The 23,243-nt window shown below is 45.7% G+C and overlaps 3 protein-coding genes and 1 long non-coding RNA gene across 8 annotated transcripts; 1 reads left to right on the plus strand and 3 right to left on the minus strand.

Annotated features, from left to right (window-relative positions):
- Nucleotides 1–621: 621 nt before the first annotated feature.
- Nucleotides 622–1,637, minus strand: LOC123107650 (uncharacterized). The gene has a single exon (XM_044529634.1). It carries the CDS (start codon nucleotides 1,449–1,451, stop codon nucleotides 813–815), a length of 639 nt encoding a protein of 212 aa, XP_044385569.1. The 5' UTR covers nucleotides 1,452–1,637; the 3' UTR covers nucleotides 622–812.
- A 3,110-nt stretch (nucleotides 1,638–4,747) lies between these two features.
- On the minus strand, nucleotides 4,748–7,166 carry LOC123040866 (uncharacterized). The gene is made up of 4 exons (XM_044463603.1): nucleotides 6,327–7,166; nucleotides 5,438–5,584; nucleotides 5,278–5,358; nucleotides 4,748–5,193 (listed from the first exon to the last, which is right to left on the minus strand). Exons 1-4 carry the CDS (start codon nucleotides 7,164–7,166, stop codon nucleotides 5,008–5,010), a joined length of 1,254 nt encoding a protein of 417 aa, XP_044319538.1. The 3' UTR covers nucleotides 4,748–5,007.
- Nucleotides 7,167–7,215: 49 nt separating this feature from the next.
- On the plus strand, nucleotides 7,216–11,396 carry LOC123040890 (uncharacterized). 5 transcript variants are annotated; one of them, XR_006418318.1, is made up of 4 exons: nucleotides 7,216–7,761; nucleotides 7,857–8,107; nucleotides 8,736–8,994; nucleotides 9,095–11,396. It is a non-coding gene; the product is annotated as an uncharacterized lncRNA (long non-coding RNA). The 5 variants fall into 5 exon arrangements; XR_006418315.1 differs by lacking the exon at nucleotides 8,736–8,994 and having other exon boundaries at nucleotides 9,095–10,021; nucleotides 10,129–11,396; XR_006418312.1 differs by lacking the exon at nucleotides 8,736–8,994 and having other exon boundaries at nucleotides 9,095–9,934; nucleotides 10,129–11,396.
- On the minus strand, nucleotides 11,293–14,361 carry LOC123040878 (hypoxanthine-guanine phosphoribosyltransferase). Its single transcript, XM_044463612.1, has 3 exons — nucleotides 13,941–14,361; nucleotides 12,062–12,226; nucleotides 11,293–11,699 (listed from the first exon to the last, which is right to left on the minus strand). Exons 1-3 carry the CDS (start codon nucleotides 14,247–14,249, stop codon nucleotides 11,586–11,588), a joined length of 588 nt encoding a protein of 195 aa, XP_044319547.1. The 5' UTR covers nucleotides 14,250–14,361; the 3' UTR covers nucleotides 11,293–11,585.
- Between the last annotated feature and the right edge of the window lie 8,882 nt (nucleotides 14,362–23,243).

Raw genomic sequence — 23,243 nt, forward strand, 5'->3', positions numbered from 1 at the left:
TTTAGTTGTCGTGTATTGATGTGTAACAAAGTAAATGGAATCATAATTGGATTTTCTTATAACATTTGAAAATATACAATTTCAATTTATGTAAAGGAGAAGATTCTACTCTAAGAAAACTTGACAAAAACGTAATAACTAAATCTCAAAATTAGTTCTCAAATGCATAGACATAAAAGGTGGATCCATAGGGAAAATATTCATTTGACGTGAAATTATTGACAAATAGGATATGGGATTAATAATTTGTGAATTATTCATTCGTTTATGTTCGTGTGTCTTCAAGTTGGATCATTCAGATCTACACTTCTCTTCATCTCGATGATTGTTGTTCTGGTGCGCTTGTTATATGATGCCTTAGCACGACGACTTCCCGGCTGTTTACTACAACAATTTTTGCCTGACTCCATTGAGGGAGGGGCGATGACGACGGCGTGCATTTGGCTCAATTTAGTGCTCGTAGCTGTCGTTAGGTGGACTACAAATCTCGATGTAGATTTTATTGGTTATTGCACATCTAAGTGACTCAATGAAGGGTAAAAAAAAAGAAAAATAAAAAAATACCCACACGAATCTTCGTGTAAGATCAATGATATAGGATTTAGATAGCACATCTAGATGTGGTTTAGCAAAATTGTATAATCTTTTATCGAGATGATAATTAGGAAATCCACATTAGAAAACTGAATGCACAAGTACTAGTGCCTAAAAAAATCAACTCCAAAAAAAGAAGCAAACATTTAACGAAGCATGCATTGCATGTGTGAACGCTTTGCTGGACAGGGCTCTGTTCACGCAATCCCAGCCCTTAATTAGGGAAGTCCTGCGACGGCTGCGATGTCTTTCTTGATGGTCTCTTTCTTGTCGGGAGTGGCCAAAGCGAAGGCAACGCTCACGGCTCTGCCACGGCAACCGTCCTCGCAAATGGTGGCGCACGCAGGGTCTTTCTTGCCCTCAGCGCAGAACTTGCCGCAGTCGCCGATGCAGGTGGCAGCGATCGCGTTGATCTTGTCGCTTGGCTGGCGGGCCTGCTTGTCGATGGCTTGAATCACGGCCGTCTTCTCCGACGCCGAGCTCTTGGCGTACACGTCGGCGGCGAAGGAGAGGCTCTCGACTTCGACGCGGCAGATGGTCTCGCACCTTGCGCTGCACGCGAGGTCTTTCTTGCCTGCGCCGCAGAGCTTGTTGCAGTCGTCTAGGCAGTGGCTGGCCAGCCCAGCAGCCTGGTTAGCGGACTCGGCGGAGGAGACGGCACCTTCAGTCTTGTTGCTCAAGATCTCGACCGCGGCGGCCTTCTCGGTGGGCGGGGCGGCAGTGAAAGCCTCCGCCGCCGCCTTGAGACGGCAAGCGCTGTCGCATGGGGCTTGAGCGGTAGCCGCCGGCACCGATGCGGCTGCCACCACGACGGCGACGAGGAAAGACACGCTCATCGCGGTTCTGCTCAGAGCCATTGCTGACTAACTTCTTGATTGGTTTGGAGAGGGACGAGGCGATCGAATAGATGTTGCAGCTGCTGCTGAGGTCGATGCTTTGTGTGTCATGGAGTGTGAGGCAGGAGCTTTCTTTATTTAGGAATGGCGTGAGGCCAGGAGATTTTTGCGTACCACCAGTGGTGGATGCCAAGTAGTAGTAGATAGCATGTTAACGCCTTTTTTTTTTGCATGTTAACGCCTTTTATCTGTACTTTATTTTACTTTTGCACTTAATAAGAAACTTAAGATCTTCGTTTCAACTTTCCTTCGTCCAATCTCTGTAGACGTCTCCCTTTCCTTATTTCTTTTCCTTCCATCTTTGATTTCTTTTCTCATTCATAAAGTTTGACCATCTTATATGAATAAATATCAATGCCTACAATACTAAAGTTATACAATATAAAAAATAAATTCATTATGCATCTAATGATATTGATTTAGTATTGTGAATGTTGATATTTGTTCTACAAAGTTGGTCAAACTTAACAAAGCTTACTTCGGTCAAATCTTACACGCATAGTAAAAAGTACCAGAGAAATACATAATATTTTATTGGTAACTCAATAAATTTTTACCAAAAATAATAATAATAAATTGGCATGTAAATTATGATGACTGCGTACAAAATTTTGCTAAGATTTTACAGACCAATGTAATAGGACCTTAATATCTGGCGATTGGATGCCATGGAGGAGGGTGGATCGAACAAATTCGATCGTCAGGAGGTTGTTCCCAGCGAACGAATTACCCCTCCTTGATCATTCGTGGGGGGGGGGGGGGGGGGGGGGGGGGGGTAGGAGGGCCAGGGTGAACCCCATTGACCCAAAGGCCTGTTTCACTGTTTTTTTTAAATGCCATCAACAAAAATACACATATTTAGCCCACCAAGCTTCGACGGAGGGGAGGAGCGGTGGCCTTTCTGGGACCATAGCGGCGGTGACCTACCATGCACTATTCTTACTCGCTGCTGGTGGCGCCCGTGCACACGTGCCGGCTTCGTGGTCATGGCGACGGAGAGCGGCCGAGGGGGGAGCCGGCGATGTCCTTCGTCTGCTCCTGCGACAATACGTCCAAGAAAGCTTTGGAGCGCGCCTGGAGAGGAGCCAGCAATGTCCTTCGTCTGCTCTGGTGACAGTACATCCCAGAGAGCTTTGGAGCGCGAGGAGGCTATGATTGGAGTGGTGCTGACAGAAGAAAGGGGCTGGAGGAGAATGACTATGGGTCTGTGCTATGACCGGGACTGAAGTTAATATAGTGGGTGAATGACAATGAGCCGTGGTATAGTGGTCTTGCCACTTGTTATCGACCTGGATGAGCCATTTGACATAGCAATCCAGAAGATCTGTTGTGCCGTATCAAATGGTTTATGCCTTGCTCCATATCAGATGTTTTGCCACGACACGTCCTGCCTCGGACCGTGGTGATGCCCGAACATGTTTGTGGCGGACCGTGTGATGCTTGAACATGTTTGTGACGGTACTGAATACGCATACACAAACGCGCGTCGTCTTTCGTGAACGAGCCGAGCCAAGTTCAAACTGTCCGTGCCAGGCTTTTTGATACGGCGGTAGTTCCGACAAAATGACTCGGGGCTGCCCCTCGGGGTCCCGACGTGGACGTGGGCTGCCATGGCGTGGTGGTGGCCCATGACGGTGATCTGGGTCGTTTCACGACGACGGCTGGACTTCTTCGGCGTCTGTCTGTCGATGAGCGTCCTTGTCGACCTTCGATTCCTTTCTACCTCGTTCGGGCACTACCTTCATCGGAGGGTTGGCCCTCTCCTAGCTGCGGCCCATCGCCCGTCTCGTGCACGGCAGCGGGTCCGAGCTTGTCCCGCACCCGGCAGCAGGACTGGACTCGTCCCGCGCCCGGCAGCAGAACCGAACTCGTCTCGCGCCTGGCAGCATGACCTGGCTTGTCTCGCGTCTGGCGGCAGGACCGAGCTCGTCTCGCGCCCGGCGGCAGGATGGATCGATGGTGGCCAGTTTTGGCCGGCCTATTGGGTATCGACGTTGGGGATAGCTTAGGGGTGTGAAAGGCGGTTCCTTTCCACTCCCATCTTTGGTTGGGGTAGCGGTGAGTGACGGGTGAGGTGGCGTCATGGTCCTGGATGTCGGGGCGATGGCCCTGGTGATGGTGTCGCGGTGCTCATGGGCAAAGCCCGTGGCTTGGTGCTGCCTGGTGGCCATGGCCGTGTGGGCGGCGTGGTAGCCAAGGTGTGACATTCAGTGGCGGTGAATATTAGCCGGGGTGAAAACATGTTCTATCTTCGGACGGACCGGCGGCGGCGAAGCTCGTTCCTTTTTTAAAGGCGTCGTCGCGGCTCTTACTGCATGTCGTGTTGCTCCGAGGGAAACTCTAATTCTTGGGTCGGGCGGTGGCGGCGCTTCGGTGTCGTAACCTTCCTATAGGCATCGGCTTGGAGCCCACGGTGCGTCGTATGTAGCTTCTTCTCTTCACGGTGGCGTGTTCACGGTTGAGGGCCCCCGGTGGCTCATATAGTGCTAGGGGTGGTATTGATGCGCTTAGTGCCTATGTATCCTGTCTTGGGTGTGTGCGTGTGTTCTGATGGCATGCATTGTACCGGGTTATTGGTGATCTTTGATTTATATATAAGGGAGTACCTAGAACTCATCTAGATGAGACGTAATTTGGTCTCATTCACCTGGAAAACAAGAACGGATACAACCCACGTCAGCACACACGCATCTTATAGCACCACATCCAATGGCTATAAAAGGTGAATGAGACCAAATTAAATCTCATCTAGATGAGTTCTAGCAAAAATGTATATATAAAGTAGGGGCAAAGCCTTTTTCGATAAATGGAGTAGTTTTTTTCTCTTTTCATACAACATCTCGGTAAGCAAAACCAAAAGGCACTGTGTGGCATACTGTCAAAAAAATGCTCCATTAGGCATTGCGGTGATGTATGACGTATCTCATCTGCTTAATTAGTTGTTGCTAATTTACTGTTCGATCAACTGTTTCCATTTTTCTAAACACGATTTCCCTTTTTGTTCCCATGCCTATTCTTACAGCAAAAATGCATAAGTTCCATATAGCACAAAGTTGAGCCAAATTTACCAGCCGAATGACTTTAACTAGTATTCCCGCGCAAAAGGAAGACATTTACAAGCATTACGGTTCTCGTACCCATCAGTGCTTCAGCTCTCATCATCGAGACGAGGGAGCGGCGGCGCTCGTTCCAGAATTAGCCTCCATTTAAGACGAAGAGAGGTCAACGAAACGGTGCATCTCTGTCAGAAATTAGAAGGTCTTAAGCATTTCGTGCACATCCATATGCAATTCATGGTTGTGTGGCAACCGTTTGAGGATTAACACATGAGCTAAAAGTTGTAGGAACCTGGTTAGGTTACAGGAGATCCACATCTCCTTCACTTATCTTCATTATACTGCATTCTCACTTATAGCAATATTGCACTTTGTGTCATTGTATGCGCATAAATACGCAACTATCTGGAGCTACCTCACTAAGTATGAAGAGCCGTTCAGGTATAGGAAAACCTGAAGTGTCACTTTTTAGATAGGTACTCTGATCTAAAGTCCTTCTGTAGCCGATCTTTTGACTCCACTTTGGCCAATAGTATAACATCATTGATAAAACTCTTGTCCGGGAACTCGTCCGGCACAAGGCTTCTGTACACATCAAATTGCTCGTCTGCTTCTTCCTTTTTGTCCAAAAGTGCATATACAATGCCCTGCAACAAAGAAACACAGCGGACACGGAGACTTCAGAAGGAGAGCCCGAGAACATATCAAACCTGCAAATGTTCATGGAATACCTGGCAAAGATGAGGCCGAAAGTCCCTTGGATCCTCATTAATAAGAGTTCTCAATTTCTCTGATGCAACATCCAGGTCACCCTGCCGTGCCAGGAAGGCGGGAATTCCATTAGAAATCAGAAACATGCTGTGTTCTCAGGACTTTGGTATGATCTGTTACCTTGACAACATGCATCTGTGCAATCAGAAGCTTTATGTTGCGCTCTTCTGGGACCCTTTCCTCGGATACTACGAGTTGCAAAGCTTTCTCCAGCATCTCAAAAACAGTTGGTCCTTCGAGTCTTTTATGCATGCACAATGCGAGTCCCTGCAGAAATGGGAAATGTTGAGAGGAAATATCAGCTAGGTTTGTAAATACCACGCCAGGAAGGACTAGAGTAAAAAGCAAGTTTCACTAATGGATGATAGAATTGCAAATTTGCAATCTGTCCTTGTTATAAAATCAGAATGGCAAATTGCAGTACGACCCGGTGCATGCTTCAAAGGCCTGAAATACAAATTCGTATCAAACATTTCTCACATAAGAATTCTACCACAGCTCTATTTCCCTCGTGGATTTATGTGTACATCAGCTGTCATCCAATACATAAACAAGAAGAGCCTCCTTATAGTGTATAGACAAACAAAATCATTTGACCTTTGACAAAATGCAAGACCTAGTTTTGGTTCCCTCTTAATTAAATGCAGATATACTTTTTAAATTGTTTGGATTCAAAAAGCCAAACAATTCAAAAAGTAGAGCTTAATTTCTTATTAGTACCAGCCATCAAAGATTAGACAGTATAAGAAATTTAAGTTGGTGTTTTTCCTTGAGAAATTCTAGCACTGTAATCAAATTCGCATCGAGATATTGGCATACAATAAAATTACAGCGATTTGCAACAATGCTCATGGTACAATTACTTTTATCTTGAACTCCTACCTACCAGTACTGATTTCATTTCCCAAAATCTACCCAACATTCATAGAGTGTGACCAGTCTAATCATTATAATATTAACAAGAGCAGACTGCGGGTAAGAAAGAAAGCGTGTGCGTGTGTGTACCCACATGGAGAGCCCGGACGAGGAGGGGCTTCTCCGCGAGGACCTCCTGGAAGAGCCGCTCGGCGGTGGCGATGTCCCCCTTGAGCTCGTGCAGCAGCGCCTCCATGAGCCGCCACTCCACCTCGCCGGGCTCGGCCTCCCGCAGCTGCGCCGCGTAGCGCAGCGCGCCGCCCCAGTCCTTGCGCCGCATCCTGGCGAAGAGCACGCACTTGAGCGCGTCCACGTCGCCCGGGTCCTCGCTCAGGACCTCCAGGTACATCTGGACCTCGTCGTCGTCCTCTTCCTCCTCCTCGTCGTCGCTTGGCTGCATCCAGGCCGCCTCCACCTCCTCCTCCTCCTTCCGAAACCACTCCGCCTCGTCCTCCTCTTCCTGATCCCCTTGGTCGGGTTCTTCTTCTTGCTGTCCCTTGGTGTCGTCTTGCGGTTGCTGCGTGGGTGGGGGAGGGGCGGCGAGTGACGGGAGGGGGCGCCGGACGCCGGAGAGGGAGAGGATGGAGGCGACGAGAAGGAAGAGCAGGGTTCTCGTGGCGGCCGTGATTGATGAGAGGAGGTTGGTGGTGGGGGTCTTGGAAGAGAAGAGGCGCCGGCGCTGGGAAGGGAGAAGGGAGCAGGAGGGTGAGCGGCAGCGATTGATGGGGAACGGGAGCGAGGGGGCGGCGGTGGGCTTGTGGCGGGAGAGGCGGCGGAAGGGCACGAACGATGTGTTAGCGGTGGACAAGAAGCTCATCGCCATGGCCGGAGCTGTGGCCACAACGAGGAAAAGGAGGACCTGGGGATTGCAGTGGCACACTACTTCTCGAGTGGGACACTTCAACCTCATGTTCCACACAAGAAAAATATCCATAAAAAAGGAAATAGCAATTCAAAGTTTCTAACGGCCTGCGTGTCTCTATTCTGGAAAACCCCACTACGATTCTGGAAAACCATTTTGTTGTCATCACAATATTAAGACACAAAATAAGGAGACATTGGTGCCCGAGCCCAGCTGAACCTGATATCTTCACCTTCCATTCTGCGCTCGGGATCCATGAAAAGAGGTCTGCCGTGTCAGGCGCGGATCGCAGAAAATAGGCAGCGAGGCGAAATACGGTAGGAAACAGTGCGCTAGCAGTCGGCCAGGGGCGTGCGTTTTTGACGGAGCAGGCGCGGGCGTGAACTGGTCCGTGGACCAGGACGTTAGTGTTTTTGCGTTTCATGGATCAGATAAGGGGAACAGGCCGGTGCCGAGAAACTGAGCCGTCCGTCTCACACGTTTGCGACACACGTGCGTCTCGGTCGTTCTGAAAAACCCTTGCCGCCCAACCACCCCCGGCCGCCAGACCACGCTGCGACGACCGGCAAGAGTATTTCTTGCGGCGGCGATAGCTGGTCGACGGCAACCGCTACGTGAGCGACATGGAAGATGTTGGATTGGACTTCTTCCTTGATGCCATTGACAGGTAAGCGATTTTGGATCCGAGCAAATCTACGAGGGGACTAGCTTGTATGCCAACTGACTGTCAATGGCCGCCACCATTGGCATCTTTTTTTATAGGTTCCGCTTGCAGGAATTCGCGGACAGCCACGAACACCCAGATCCGGTTCCTCTGATTTGTTGGCGAGCGGCAGAGTAGGAGCGACGGCCCCTGCTGATTCCAATGCTTGCTCCGGTTGTGGTCAGCAGATCCGCGGCGACGGCAGCGAAGCTGCGCGTGCTGGGGTCCGGCGATGACAGGAGTCATCCCCGACGAGGTCCACAGTCCACCGACAGAGTCAATCCCCAGGCCCCTCTGGTTGCACAAAAAGGTAGGAAAACAAGATTTCGTGGTTTTGGTAGGATTTTCCATTGTGTGCATCCCTGGTTGGACATGGTGGATTAGTCGGAAGTTTCAGACAGGATATAGGCTATTGTAGTAGATGTGATGTAGGCAACGAACACTTTGAAACATGAAATTTCATGGATTCAGTACGTTTTTTGCAACCCCCAAGAAAATGTTATTGCATTACTGAATGAATAATGACAACCTGCGTGTTGCCAGGGTAATCACAAACAAAACCCAGAGAGAAAGCAAGAGAACGAACTGAATTTTTTGTTTAATTTCTGAACCCAGAGATTAAGGCTGGGTAGTGCACCGCCCGACCGGATGCCATATTGCCATGTCCATCCAGAATGATTTCTATGGATTGGAATAGTCGATTTGCAAATAAGCAGAGGAATCAACAAAAAGTGTGACAAGGCCTGAACTAAGTTTCAGTTTTTATTCCTTTGGTGAGTCTATGCATTTGTTCAATATGGGTCAAACTCAAACAAGTGAGATTATTAGGTTGTAAAGCAGTGTAATAATGTAGACCTCCGACATTTGTTGTGTTTGGCTGAAAAAATGATTATCATCACCGAATTAGAGTAAAGTTTGGCAAACCCTGGTATTTGCAGGCTGAGGCTCGGTAGCACCCTCCCTGATAGAACCCCTTGCGCTTCCCGGATGAGTGTGCTGGTGTGATTCGGAAATTTGTGGAGAAACCAATAAAAGTGTGATCAAGCCTGAGCTGGGATCAAACTTTGACTCCCTCGGCAAGGCGTACAATTTCTACAATTGTACTTGTGGGAAGTGGGATTCGGGATAAGATATTATAAAAGCAGATTGAACGCGGAGAGGGAGAAATCAATGTAGGAAATTATGTGTGAATGCTCAGTGAGTGATGCGATACCAAACTACACATAATTTCTAACTTCTTCAGTGTGTTCTGGTGAATTGGGTGCAGTTGTAGTCTAATATTGGATTATCTTTGCAGCGAAAGCCTAAAGTCGGGAACAACCGGTCTTGCAGATGTGAGTGTCCGACGCTGATCAGGCTCCTGAGTGTCAGACATCAGTTGTTTCTTAACAGAGCATCGTGAGAAACATAACCACTCAATGTCTCTCATGATGGGAGAGAAAGTGCATTAGCCATCAGAAAGTTGTGAACCACATGCTCACAGTAGACGAGATTGAAAATGCCTGGACTATATTGATGGAAAAGTATAATCTGAAACAGCACCCATACATGATAGAGTTATATGAAATCAGGACCAAGTGGGTGAAGCCTTATATCAAGGGGGTTCTCTGTGCAAGAATGACAAGCACACAACACAACAAGAGTGCTAATAATATGCTGAAAACGTATATGCCTCGTGCCATTGCAGTGCACATGTTTGTGAGCCAGTACATATGGCTCCAGTTTGACCGTGAACGCGATGAGAGCTACAAGGAGAAAAGAACAAGGATTTTAAGTCAGTGTCTTCCCTTCTCTGTCATTTGATCAGGTATTTCAGAGTGCTCTAACAATTGTCTCCTTGTGCAGAGTGGAGCAAGGATTGTAAGTCAGTGTCTTCCCTTCTGTCATTTGATCAGGTGTTTCAGAGTGCCCTAACAATTGTCCCCTTGTGCAGAGTGTAGCCGTGCGGCGTATAAACCCTGTGATCGAGAGGCATGCAATCAAGGTTTATACTCGAGACATGTTCTAGTAGTTTGGTCAGTTCCTTGTTGAGGGAACTGCATATAGTGTGACTGAGATTGACTATAAGGGTAAGAAGTATGTGACGACATATAACCATGCGACCAACCGGGAGAAGTGGAGTAGCGTAGTCTACAAGGTGAGAATAAAAGATGACGGCACTGAATACGAGTGCGAGTACGGACAATTTGAACACATGGGAATATTTTTGCTGCCATGTGCTCAGGTTAATGGTCATGTCGCATATTTTGCTGTTGCCCATACTAACATGTGAAAATGACCCAACACTTGAATGATAAAGCTTACACGGGCTCTCTGTTTTTGATTGCGCAGGTGATGGACGTATTGAATTTGGCTGAAATACCGGATAAGCACATTGTTAAGTGTTGGAAAAAAGACGCGGGGGATATACTACCCAGACATCTGGTCCATTACCAGAAGAATGAGGCAGTGAACCATTCATTCACTTGTAGGCACTCCACAGTGACCTACAAGCGATTGATATTGTTAGAATGAGTGATGAGAGTGCGGAAGAGTTTGATCGCATGTTGAGGAAATGAAAGCAGTAATGCTGAGTTGTGCTCCTTTGGCTGAGAAGAGGGATGAGCCCGATTTTGAAGACCAGCAGGCAACATAATCTGCCTGAAGGAATGCCGGTAATGGCTAGGTTGCCGCAATAGGAGATGGTAGTCCTACTGAAAAGCATAGTTTGGGATTCTCCGGTGGTGTAAATGCATGGCAGGGACTAGCGCCAGCGGCAAAGGCAGAGGGGAGCTGGTAGGCTGACAAACAGCTGTTACAAGGCTCCTTGCGAGGGTTTGAGCGAGCGGACGGGATTCTGCAGGATCTGCCGAAGGCAAGGGAACAAGAGAACAACTTGCCCTGAACGCGGGGATGCCCCGAAGCAGCCTCACAAACTCGGGAAGTGCAAGAATTGTGGAGTTGAGGAGCACATGCGTAACAGTTGCACAAGGCCTCTGCGCGACAATTGGTGGAAAGAATAAGATGAGGTTTATATTTGTATGATTCCATTAGCATTTGAGGATTTTCTAGCAGTGCTTGTGTATGCATGGCTTAGAAAGCATATGTGAGAGTGCAAGTAAATGATGATACACTGTTGCATTTAGTGGGTGAGTGTTTCAATTTGAAAATTGAACTTGGGTTGCACTGAATGCAGTTTCAATATTTTTTTTTTGAACTTGCAGTTTCAAAATTTGAATGAATGGAAGCCAACGTGTATAGAGCTATAAGAGGAGGGAGGGTGGGTCTGCTTTGGTACGTGACCGTTAGGGCCTAATCAGGCTTGCACGGCTCAGTCCGGCTCAAATCTTTTCCTGGACCGTGCCAAAACTACTGAGCCGCTGAACCCATTTGCTGTCCTACTCTATTTTCCTTTTAGAATACAAGCTACATACACACCAGAATACTACTAAAGGCCCAAATCCCCATGCACATTAAGGATGATGATATCAGGTGCATCTGAGCATGGGCTCAGAATTGAGTTTTCGGACAAACACATCTCTATTTTTTTCTTTTCAGGAACTTGATGAGTATATAGCTTACAAGCAGACCAGTTGTGATCTGTGAATGGTTGCAGCATATGGGCAAAATGCTTCCTGTTATGCTATTTAGAGGAACAGAATAATACCCTCAGCCCAAATGGAGAAAGGAACTTGTCTTGTGCAAAATTAGGCACAATTTGCCTACAAATATAAAAACCAAAATGTTTGTGTTTCTTCAAAATTTATGTGCTCTCGCAAAAGGGTTTGCAAGTCTTGTCTGCCTCCGGCCTAGTTGTCAGTTTTCTTACTGTACATCTCAGGCTTGAGAACTCCAACATAAGGCAGGTTGCGGTAGAGCTCCGCATAATCCATACCATAGCCAACAACAAAGCTGTCGGGGCACTGCAGAGGAACACAAACAGTTTGGCGATTAATTAAGGGACTGATACTGTAGGATAGCTTGTCAGTACGATTTGCTATAGATGGAGGAGGCAAACTAAAATCATAATTGATGTTACAAAGTACTCCCTCCGTTCCCAAATATAAGTCTTTCTAGAGATTCCAACAAGTGACTACATACGGAGCAAAATAAGTGAATCTACACTCTAAAATATGTCTACGTACATCCGTATGTTGTAGTCCATTTGAAATGTCTAGAAAGACTTATAGCATTTAGGAACAGAGGGAGTAGCCTCTAAGGACTTTAGGTTCCAAGTTTGGCTTTGTGCCATATAGCAGAATGTTAAAGGGGGTGATCTTTCTACCTCGAAGCCTCTGTAAAATTTTCCACCCCCCACTAGCTGAAAATCGACTGTCCTCCTTGCTGGTTTGTCCAGGAAAGTGCAAACTGATATGGACAGTGCTCCTTTCTTTTGTAAATGGGCAATGAGACAGGAAACAGTATTCCCTGTGTCGACAATATCTTCAACCTGCAAGATGCAAAACCATCATCAATGAATGGATAATCACCAGAACAGACTCACAGTCAAAACAAATGGACATAACACCACCACCCCCCCCCCCAACCCACCAGCACCACTTAGGTACACACAGTAAATTTGGAGTAACATGTCCATGAACAAGAACAACAAGAACAAAGCCTTTCAGTCCCAAACAAATTGGGGCAGGCTAGAGTTGAAACACACAAGATCACAAAATCAAGTCATGGTTCTGGCACGTGGATAGCTAACTTCCACGCACCCCTGTCCATGGCTAGTTCTTTGATGATATTCTAGTCCTTCATATGCATGAAGTACAAGATGTAGATTTAATTCTCATACTTCATCGTGTTGAAAAAACAAATTACAGCTACAACATATTCAAAAACTGTGTGGTTATGCTACATAAAACTAATGTGAAATATATCCGGCATATTTGTATTTTAAGTATCTCGTATTGCAGTTTAGAGTAGCTACGAATGGACTTCATGAAGGTATTGCCATAACCTTGAAGCAAAAAAGTCATAAAGTAAGTCGTAAAAATTAGAAAAAAGGAATGTCAATTCATTTTTTAGAAGAAAAAAGAAGAGAACTATGGAAGATTTTAGAACAAAGAGAAATGCAGTTTTGTGCATATCATGCATTGTGCTTAAGCTCATCCAGGGAATCTTAGCAGAATCAGGTTTAGTGAAGACACGATATCCAAAAGCCAACAGTGCTTGGATTTGCTAACTCTCTACCGTCTGACTGGCTTCATCCAACAGTCAATATTTCAAGTTACTAAAAGATTACTGAGAAAAGGAGCCAGGTTCTTGCCAGTTATTTATACAGAAAAAAGGGCTTCTTGTAAGGAAACTACTATAAGTGCAGAGTTCGCTGTACAGCTGCAGCCTTACTGGCCGAACCCTAGCTGCCACCTCCCATTTCTTCCTCTCCAGTCATAGTCACTGGCTGTAATCACCGCCACAGGGTGTCGCTAGAATTACCCATCCGGTGGTGATGAGTTCCTCCCCACCCCCATCTCGCTGTAGTCCAGAACACCGTGGCCAGAGTTGCTCATCACGTCCTCCAGCCCCTCCTACCACTTCTTACTCAAATTTCCTATTCCCCAGACCCGGATGATTAGCTCCCCTTCCGCCTCTTCCTCATGTTGCTTCTTCTCCAGATCGACGGAGGGAGAGCATTCACTCCGTAAGACCAGGGAACGAATGTTTGTTCCTTCGATTTCCCAGTCATGTAGTGATATTGTTTATATAACTAAAATTCTGCATCTAGTCAACTCCCAACAAGCTCAACTCTACCACAATAAACAATGTGGGAGAGAATTCACTGCCTAAGACCAGGGAACAAACGTTCATTCCTTGGATGTAGTCATGTTTGGTACAACTAAAATTCAGCATTTAGTAAGCTACCAAGAAATTCAATTCTGCCGAACAATGTGACACGCCAGTTCAGATGACACAACCAGATTAAACTACTAGGTGATTCAAGGGACAAAGCGTCACTTCTTTGTAGTTCTATGATTCTATTTGCTTGGGTAGCGGAAACTCCTCAGCTCTCGCCGGTGCATGACCCAAAACCTTGTATAGGACCACAGCTAAAGCAACAATCACAGAAAAGGACGAGCCTAAGCAGATAACGCCTGGTGGACACGAACGTCGCGGCCACACAAACGTGGAAAAAAAGTGAGGCTCGACGCACTAACCACCACGACGTGCTTCCCGGCGACGTCGACCTTGAGGTCAGAGGTGACCCGGGGCCGGCCGCTGGACTCGGTGCCGTCGCCATACGACTCGACGCGCACGAGGTCGACGGCGAGCGGCACGTCGACGCGCCGCACCAGGTCAGCGAGGAAGAGGAACGCCCCCGTGGCGACGCCCACGACGACGGCCGGCTCCGCGAGCCGGCGGATGTCGGCGGCGAGCTCCGAGGCGACCTCGGCGACCCGCGTGGCGATCTCGGCCTCTGTCCACAGCACGCGGTCGATGCCGGCGTTGGCGGCTTCGCTCACCATGGCGGCCGCGGTGATGGCCAGGAGCGTTAGGGTTAGGATTTGCAGGTGGTGGGTCGGGTGGAGCTTTGCGGGGGCTATTGGCGATTTGGCGAGGGTTGGGCTCGGGCGGCGGACAGGGATCAGGTGACATGCACCTTTGCACCGTGTGACTTGCGGCCCAAATTCATATTTAAATATTGTAAAAAAATCTGAAAAAAATTATGCATGTTCATAGCACATATTAAGATAATTTCTAAAAAATTCAGATCAAAATTTGAAACATACACCAAAAAGCAAAAAAGAGAAACTCATATGTGAATAGCATACAGAGAACCATTCGCAACTATTCATAACAGATTTCTCTTTTTTGCTTCTTGATGTATGTTTCGAATTTTGATCTGAATTTTTTAGGGATTATCTTAATATGTGCTATGAACATGCATGATTTTTTTCAGATTTTTTTACAATGTTTAAATATGAATTTAGGTCGCAAGTCACACGGTGACATGCAAAGGTGCATGTCACCTGATCCCTGTCCGCGGGCGGCGGCGTGGTGTTTCTGGGTGCGTTTACGTGAAAGGAAGAGTGCCGGCATACCGCAATCACACAGCCAGGCTCAGTAACAAGCACGATCGACCATCTTCGTGGGGACATTTATTTGTTTCTTTTTTTCTCGCGAATACACAAACAAGCTGCTTATCTTTACATTGATAGAAGAAGAGTTACAACAAGAGATTTTTTTTTTCGAAACGGAAGGTAAAATAAATTACCTCGTTGATTAATTAAGAAGAAGAGAATTGCCCGGTTAATCTACGGAAAACCGGGCTAAAACCTATACAATCAGATCATAATTGGGTTACTCACCAATCATGACCCCAGGAGCACACGTGCAACCCGCCAAACCCTCCTAACACACAATAACTCCTCATGCTTGTACACCACCAGGCCCGGCCCTGGGGGGGGGGGGGGGCGGGGGGCAGGGGGGCCTGAGGGGGGTTGGGTTACTCACCAATCATGACCCCAGGAGCACACGTGCAACCCGCCAAACCCTCCTAACACACAATAACTCCTCATGCTTGTACACCACCAGGCCCGGCCCTGAGGGGGGGAGGGGGGCGGGGGCAGGGGGGCCCTGAGGGGGGGGAGGGAAGCTAATAACTCATGCGACGCATCATTGGCCACCAATCACGCACGACGCTCGCATTGATCAACCGCACGATCTAATTGCTATTTTGCCTAATCGCGTCATCACCTTACGATGCCATCGCCTTGCCTGATTGTATCGCCATTAGCTCACCTCCTTGCAGTGGCTGCAGCTGCAGCGGCCTCAAGGAAAAGGGCGAACAACATCGATCCGGCCACAGGGACGCCCGATGGCAGTCGGCAGTCTTCTGTTGTCCGCGCGGCTACATCATGAATGGCAGAAAAGGTAGCCTAATAGCATATATGTGACTTGGTGATCTACAGATTTTCATAGATGACATCGATATTGTATCTTTTATATTGCAACAGCAGAATGATGATCGATTGATTGGACACTCTTGAGTGATTGGCCACAAGGACGCCCGGAGTAGATATTATTCAACTTATTCAACTTCATGCATTTGTAATTTGCAAGTTTCACATTATCATCGGTAAGATTTATTCTGCTGATTGAGTAACTTTTGAATTACTAGTTGTTTCTTCAAATTTCGGCATGGTCATCTAATCTATAAAATATGCATCCTGCAATTTTATCCATTGAGAAGAAATTATGCATCTAAGAATGTTAAGAATTTTGGAAGGTAATATGTATAACTTACTCGATGCAATATTGATGCATTTGAAATGTTTTCTTGGTATGCCTCATATGTACAAATAGTGGATGTTATGTCAGGTAGACGATTTGTAGCTCTTGGGTGCCCGTGAACCCTCTATGAAGATAGGGTTCAAAAAATATCAGGACAAAAAAACCTAGAATTTAATTAGGATATCAAACATGGTTGACCGTGTTGGGGAAGGTAGTAATTTCAAAAATTTCCTACGCACACGCAGAATGATGGTGATGCATAGCAACGAGAGGGGAGAGTGTCGTCTACGTACCCTCGTAGACCGTTAAGCGGAAGCGTTATGACAACGCGGTTCATGTAGTCGTATGTCTTCACGATCGACCGATCCTCAGTAGAGAACGTACGGCACCTCCACGTTCAGCACACGTTCCAGCTCGGTGACGTCCCGCAAACTCAGTAGAGCTCGGGGAAGAGTTTCGTTAGCGCGACGACGTGGTGACGATGTTGATGAAGCTACCACAGCAGGGCTTCGCCTAAACACTGCTACAGTATGACCAAGGTGGATTATGGTGGAAGGGGGGCACCGCACATGGCTGGGAGCAATCTTTGTGATCAACTTGTGTGTCTAGAGGTGCCCCCCTGCCCCTGTATATAAAGGAGCAAGGGGAAGGCCGGCCGGCCCTTGTTGGCGCGCCTAGGAGGAGGAATCCTCCTCCTAGTAGGAGTAGGATTCCTCCCTTTCCTACTCCTACTAGGAGGGGGAAAGGCAGGGAGAGAAAGAGAAGGAAAGGGGGGCGCCGCCCCCCTTCTCCTAGTCCAATTCAGACAGGGGGAAGGGGGCGCACTGCCTGCCCTAGGCCGACCCCTCTCTCTTTCCCTTATGGCCCAACAAGGCCCATTAGCCCCCGGGAGGTTTCGGTAACCCCTCCCGTACTCCGGTAAAATCCCGATTTCACCCAGAACTATTCCGATGTCCAAATGTAGGCTTCCAATATATCAATCTTTATGTCTCGACCATTTCGAGACTCCTCGTCATGTCCGTGATCACATCTGGGACTCCAAACTACCTTCGGTACATCAAAACATATAAACTCATAAAACCGATCGTCACAGAACTTTAAGCATGCGGACCCTACGGGTTCGAGAACTATGTAGACATGACCGAGACACGTCTCCGGTCAATAACCAATAGCGGAACCTGGATGCTCATATTGGTTCCTACATATTCTACTAAGATCTTTATCGGTCAAACCGCACAACACTATACGTTGTTCTCTTTGTCATCGGTATGTTACTTGCCCGAGATTCGATCGTATGTATCCAATACCTATTTTAATCTCATTATCGGCAAGTCTCTTTACTTGTTCCATAATACATCATCCCGTAACTAACTCATTAGTTATCATGCTTGCAAGGCTTATAGTGATGTGTATTACCGAGAGGGCCCAAAGATACCTCTCCGACAATCGGAGTGACAAATCATAATCTTGATCTATGCCAACTCAACAAGTACCATCGGAGACACCTGTAGAGCACCTTTATAATCACCCAGTTACGTTGTGACGTTTGGTAGCACACAAAGTGTTCCTCCGGTATTCGGGAGTTGCATAATCTCATAGTTAAATAACAACATGTATAAGTCATGAAGAAAGCAATAGTAGTAAACAAACGATCAAGTGCTAAGCTAACGAAATGGGTCAAGTCAATCACATAATTCTCTTAATGATGTGATACCATTGATAAAATAACAACTCATGTCTACGGTTAGGAAACTTAACCATCTTTGATCAATGAGCTAGTCAAGTAGAGGCATACTAGTGACACTATGTTTGTCTATGTATTCACACATGTATTATGTTTCCGGTTAATACAATTCTAGCATTAATAATAAACATTTATCATGAAATAAGGAAATAAATAATAACTTTATTATTGCCTCTAGGGCATATTTCCTTCAGTCTCCCACTTGCACTAGAGTCAATAATCTAGATTACACAGTAATGATTTTAACACCCATGGAGCCTTGGTGTTGATCATGTTTTGCTCGTGGAAGAGGCTTAGTCAACGGGTCTGCAACATTTAGATCCGTATGTATCTTGCAAATCTCTATGTCTCCCACCTGGACTTGATCCCGGATGGAGTTGAAGCGTCTCTTGATGTGCTTGGTTCTTTTGTGAAATCTGGATTCTTTTGCCAAGGCAATTGCACCAGTATTGTCACAAAAGATTTTCATTGGACCCGATGCACTAGGTATGACACCTAGATCGGATATGAACTCCTTCATCCAGACTCCTTCATTTGCTGCTTCCGAAGCAGCAATGTACTCCGCTTCACATATAGATCCCGCCACGACGCTCTGTTTAGAACTGCTCCAACTGACAGCTCCACCGTTTAATATAAACACGTATCCGGTTTGATAGAATCGTCCGGATCAGTGTCAAATCTTGCATCAACGTAACCATTTACGATGAGTTCTTTGTCACCTCCATAAACGAGAAACATATCCTTGGTCCTTTTCAAGTACTTCAGGATGTTCTTGACCGTTGTCCAGTGATCCACTCCTGGATTACTTTGGTACCTCCCTGCTAAGCTAATAGCAAGGCACACATCAGGTCTAGTACATAGCATTGCATACATGATAGAGCCTATGGCTGAAGCATAGGGAACACTTTTTATTTTCTCTCTATCTTCTGCAGTGGTCGAGCATTGAGTCTTACTCAACTTCACACATTGTAACACAAGCAAGAACCCTTTCTTAGCTTGATCCATTTTGAACTTCCTTCAAAACTTTATCAAGGTATTTGCTTTGTGAAAGTCCAATTAAGCATCTTGATCTATCTCTATAGATCTTGATGCCTAATATATAAGCAGCTTCACGAGGTCTTTCATTGAAAAACTTTTATTCAAGTATCCTTTTATGCTGTCTAGAAATTCTATATCATTTCCAATCAATAATATGTCATCCACATATAATATTAGAAATGCTACAGAGCTCCCACTCACTTTCTTGTAAATACAGGCTTCTCCAAAAGTCTGTATAAAACCATATGCTTTGATCACACTATCAAAGCGTTTATTCCAACTCCGAGAGGCTTACACCAGTCCATAAATGGATCACTGGAGCTTGCACACTTTGTTAGCTCCCTTTGGATCGATAAAACCTTCAGGTTGCATCATATACAACTCTTCTTCCAGAAATCCATTCAGGAATGCAGTCTTTACATCCATTTGCCAAATTTCATAATCATAAAATGCGGCAATTGCTAACATGATTCGGACGGACTTAAGCATCGCTACGGGTGAGAAGGTCTCATCGTAGTCAACTCCTTGAACTTGTCGAAAACCTTTTGCAACAAGTCGAGCTTTGTAGATAGTAACATTACCGTCAGCGTCTGTCTTCTTCTTGAAGATCCATTTGTTCTCGATGGCTTGTCGATCATCGGGCAAGTCAACCAAAGTCCACACTTTGTTCTCATACATGGATCCCATCTCAGATTTCATGGCCTCAAGCCATTTTGCGGAATGTGGGCTCATCATCGCTTCCTCATAGTTCGTAGATTCGTCATGGTCAAGTAACATGACCTCCAGAACTGGATTACCGTACCACTCTGGTGCGGATCTTGCTCTGGTTGACCTACGAGGTTCGGTAGCAACTTGATCTGAAGTTTCATGATCATCATCATTAGCTTCCTCACTAATTGGTGTAGATGTCACAGGAACCGGTTTCTGTGATGAACTACTTTCTAATAAGGGAGCAGGTGCAGTTACCTCATCAAGTTCTACTTTCCTCCCACTCACTTCTTTCGAGAGAAACTCCTTCTCTAGAAAGGATCCATTCTTAGCAACGAATAACTTGCCTTCGGATCTATGATAAAAGGTGTACCCAATAGTTTCCTTTGGGTATCCTATGAAGACACATTTCTCCGATTTGGGTTCGAGATTATCAAGTTGAAGTTTTTCCACATAAGCATCGCAACCCCAAACTTTAAGAAATGACAACTTTGGTTTCTTGCCAAACAAGTCATAAGGGTTCAACGATTGATGGCCCATAACGTGAATGCAGCCGTCAAGCATAACCCCAAAACAATAGCGGTAAATCAGTAAGAGACATCATAGATCGCACCATATCTAGTAAAGTACGATTATGACGTTCGGACACACCATTACGTTGTGGTGTTCCAGGTGGCATGAGTTGTGAAACTATTCCACATTGTTTTAAATGAAGGCCAAACTCGTAACTCAAATATTCTCCTCCATGATCAGATCATAGAAACTTTATTTTCTTGTTATGATGATTTTCCACTTCACTCTGAAATTCTTTGAACTTTTCAAATGTTTCAGACTTATGTTTCATTAAGTAGATATACCCATATCTGCTCAAATCATCTGTGAAGGTGAGAAAATAACGATACCAGCCGCGAGCCTCAATATTCATTGGACCACATACATCAGTATGTATGATTTCCAACAAATCTGTTGCTCGCTCCATAGTTTCGGAGAACATCGTTTTAGTCATCTTTCCCGTAAGGCATGGTTCGCAAGTACCAAGTGATTCATAATCAAGTGATTCCAAAAGTCCATTAGTATGGAGTTTCTTCATGCGCTTTATACCAATATGACCCAAACGACAGTGCCACAAATAAGTTGCACTTTCATTATCAACTCTGCATCTTTTGGCTTCAACATTATGAATATGTGTATCACTACTATCAAGATTCAACAAGAATATACCACTCTTTAAGGGTGCATGACCATAAAAGATATTACTCATATAAATAGAACAACCATTATTCTCAGATTTAAATGAATAACTGTCTCGCATCAAACAAGATCCAGATATAATTTTCATGCTTAACGCTGGCACCAAATAACAATTATTTCGGTCTAAAACTAATCCCGAAGGTAGATGTAGAGGTAGCGTGCCGACGGCGATCACATCGACTTTGGAACCATTTCCCACGCGCATCGTCACCTCGTCCTTAGCCAGTCTTCGCTTAATCCGTAGTCCCTGTTTTGAGTTGCAAATATTAGCAACAGAACCAGTATCAAATACCCAGGTGCTACTGCGAGCTCTGGTAAGGTACACATCAATAACATGTATATCACATATACCTTTGTTCACCTTGCCATCCTTCTTATCCGCCAAATACTTGGGGCAGTTCCGCTTCCAGTGACCAGTCTGTTTGCAGTAGAAGCACTCAGTCTCAGGCTTAGGTCCAGACTTGGGTTTCTTCTCCTGAGCAGCAACTTGTTTGTCGTTCTTCTTGAAGTTCCCCTTCTTCTTCCCTTTGCCCTTTTTCTTGAAACTGGTGGTTTTATTGACCATCAACACTTAATGCTCCTTCTTGATTTCTACCTCCGCAGCCTTTAGCATTGCGAAGAGCTCGGGAATAGTCTTTATTCATCCCTTGCATATTATAGTTCATCACGAAGCTTTTATAGCTTGGTGCCAGTGATTGAAGAACTCTGTCAATGACACTATCAATAGGAAGATTAACCCCCAGTTGAGTCAAGTGATTATGATACCCAGACATTTTGAGTATATGCTCACTGACAGAACTATTCTCCTCCATCTTGCAGCTATAGAACTTATTGGAGACTTCATATCTCTCAATCCAGGCATTTGCTTGAAATCATAACTTCAACTCCTGAAACATCTCATATGCTCCATGACGTTCAAAACGTCGTTGAAGTCCCGGTTCTAAGCCGCAAAGCATGGCACACTGAACTATCGAGTAGTCATTAGCTTTACTCTGCCAAATGTTCTTAATGTTATCAGCGTCATCTGCAGCAGGCCTGGCACCTAGCGGTGCTTCCATGACGTAATTCTTCTGTGCAGCAATGAGGATAATCCTCAAGTTACAGACCTAGTCCGTGTAATTGCTACCGTCATCTTTCAACTTTGCTTTCTCAAGGAACGCATTAAAATTCAACGGAACAACAACACGGGCCATCTATCTACAACAACATAGATAAGCAAAATACTATCAGGTACTAAGTTCATGATAAATTTAAGTTCAATTAATCATATTACTTAAGAACTCCCACTTAGATAGACATCCCTCTAATCATCTAAGTGATCACGTGATCCATATCAACTAAACCATAACCGATCATCATGTGAAATGGAGTAGTTTTCATATCACTATGTTGATCATATCTACTATATGATTCACGCTCGACCTTTCGGTCTCAGTGTTCCGAGGCCATATCTGCATATGCTAGGCTCGTCAAGTTTAACCCGAGTATGCTGCGTGTGCAAAACTGGCTTGCACCCGTTGTAGATGGATGTAGAGCTTATCACACCCGATCATCACGTGGTGTCTCGGCACGATGAACTTTGGCAATGGTGCATACTCAGGGAGAACACTTTTATCTTGAAATTTAGTGAGAGATCATCTTATAATGCTACCATCAAACAAAGTAGAATAAGATGCATAAAGGATAAACATCACATGCAATCAATATAAGTGATATGATATGGCCATCATCATCTTGTGCTCGTGATCTCCATCTCCTAAGCACCGTCATGATCACCATCGTCACCGACACGACACCTTGATCTCCATCGTAGCATCGTTGTCGTCTCGCCAACTATTGCTTCTTCGACTATCGCTACTGCTTAGTGATAAAGTAAAGCAATTACAAGGCGATTGCATTGCATACAATAAAGCGACAACCATATGGCTCCTGCCAGTTGTCGATAACTCCGTTACAAAACATGATCATCTCATACAATAAATATAGCATCATGTCTTCACCATATCACATCACAACATGCCTTGCAAAAACAAGTTAGACATCCTCTACTTTGTTGTTGCAAGTTTTACGTGGCTGCTACGGGCTGAGCAAGAACCGTTCTTACCTACGCATCAAAACCACAACGATAGTTTGTCAAGTTAGTGTTGTTTTAACCTTCTCAAGGACCGAGCGTAGCCACACTCGGTTCAACTAAAGTTGGAGAAACTGACACCCACCAGCCACCTGTGTGCAAAGCACGTCGGTAGAACCAGTCTCGCGTAAGCGTACGCGTAATGTTGGTCCGGGCCGCTTCATCCAACAATACCGCCGAACCAAAGTATGACATGCTGGTAAGCAGTATGACTTGTATCGCCCACAACTCACTTGTGTTCTACTCGTGCATATAACATCTACACATATAACCAGGCTCGGATACCACTGTTGGGGAACGTGGTAATTTCAAAATTTTCCTACGCACACGCAGGATCATGGTGATGCATAGCAA

This window comes from Triticum aestivum, chromosome 1A (genome assembly GCF_018294505.1).
Source record: "Triticum aestivum cultivar Chinese Spring chromosome 1A, IWGSC CS RefSeq v2.1, whole genome shotgun sequence".
Classification (NCBI taxonomy): domain Eukaryota; kingdom Viridiplantae; phylum Streptophyta; class Magnoliopsida; order Poales; family Poaceae; genus Triticum; species Triticum aestivum.

Coding starts and splice junctions, on each gene's coding strand:
- LOC123107650 (XM_044529634.1), bottom strand. CDS start 1,451: ATGGCTCTGAGCAGAACCGCGATGAGCGTGTCTTTCCTCGTCGCCGTC.
- LOC123040866 (XM_044463603.1), bottom strand. CDS start 7,166: ATGGATATTTTTCTTGTGTGGAACATGAGGTTGAAGTGTCCCACTCGA. Junction 5,585..6,326: donor TCCTCGTCCGGGCTCTCCAT/GTGGGTACACAC, acceptor CCATTTCTGCAG/GGACTCGCATTGTGCATGCA. Junction 5,359..5,437: donor CACAGATGCATGTTGTCAAG/GTAACAGATCAT, acceptor CTGGCACGGCAG/GGTGACCTGGATGTTGCATC.
- LOC123040878 (XM_044463612.1), bottom strand. CDS start 14,249: ATGGTGAGCGAAGCCGCCAACGCCGGCATCGACCGCGTGCTGTGGACA. Junction 12,227..13,940: donor CCGGGAAGCACGTCGTGGTG/GTTAGTGCGTCG, acceptor TGCATCTTGCAG/GTTGAAGATATTGTCGACAC. Junction 11,700..12,061: donor AATTTTACAGAGGCTTCGAG/GTAGAAAGATCA, acceptor GTTCCTCTGCAG/TGCCCCGACAGCTTTGTTGT.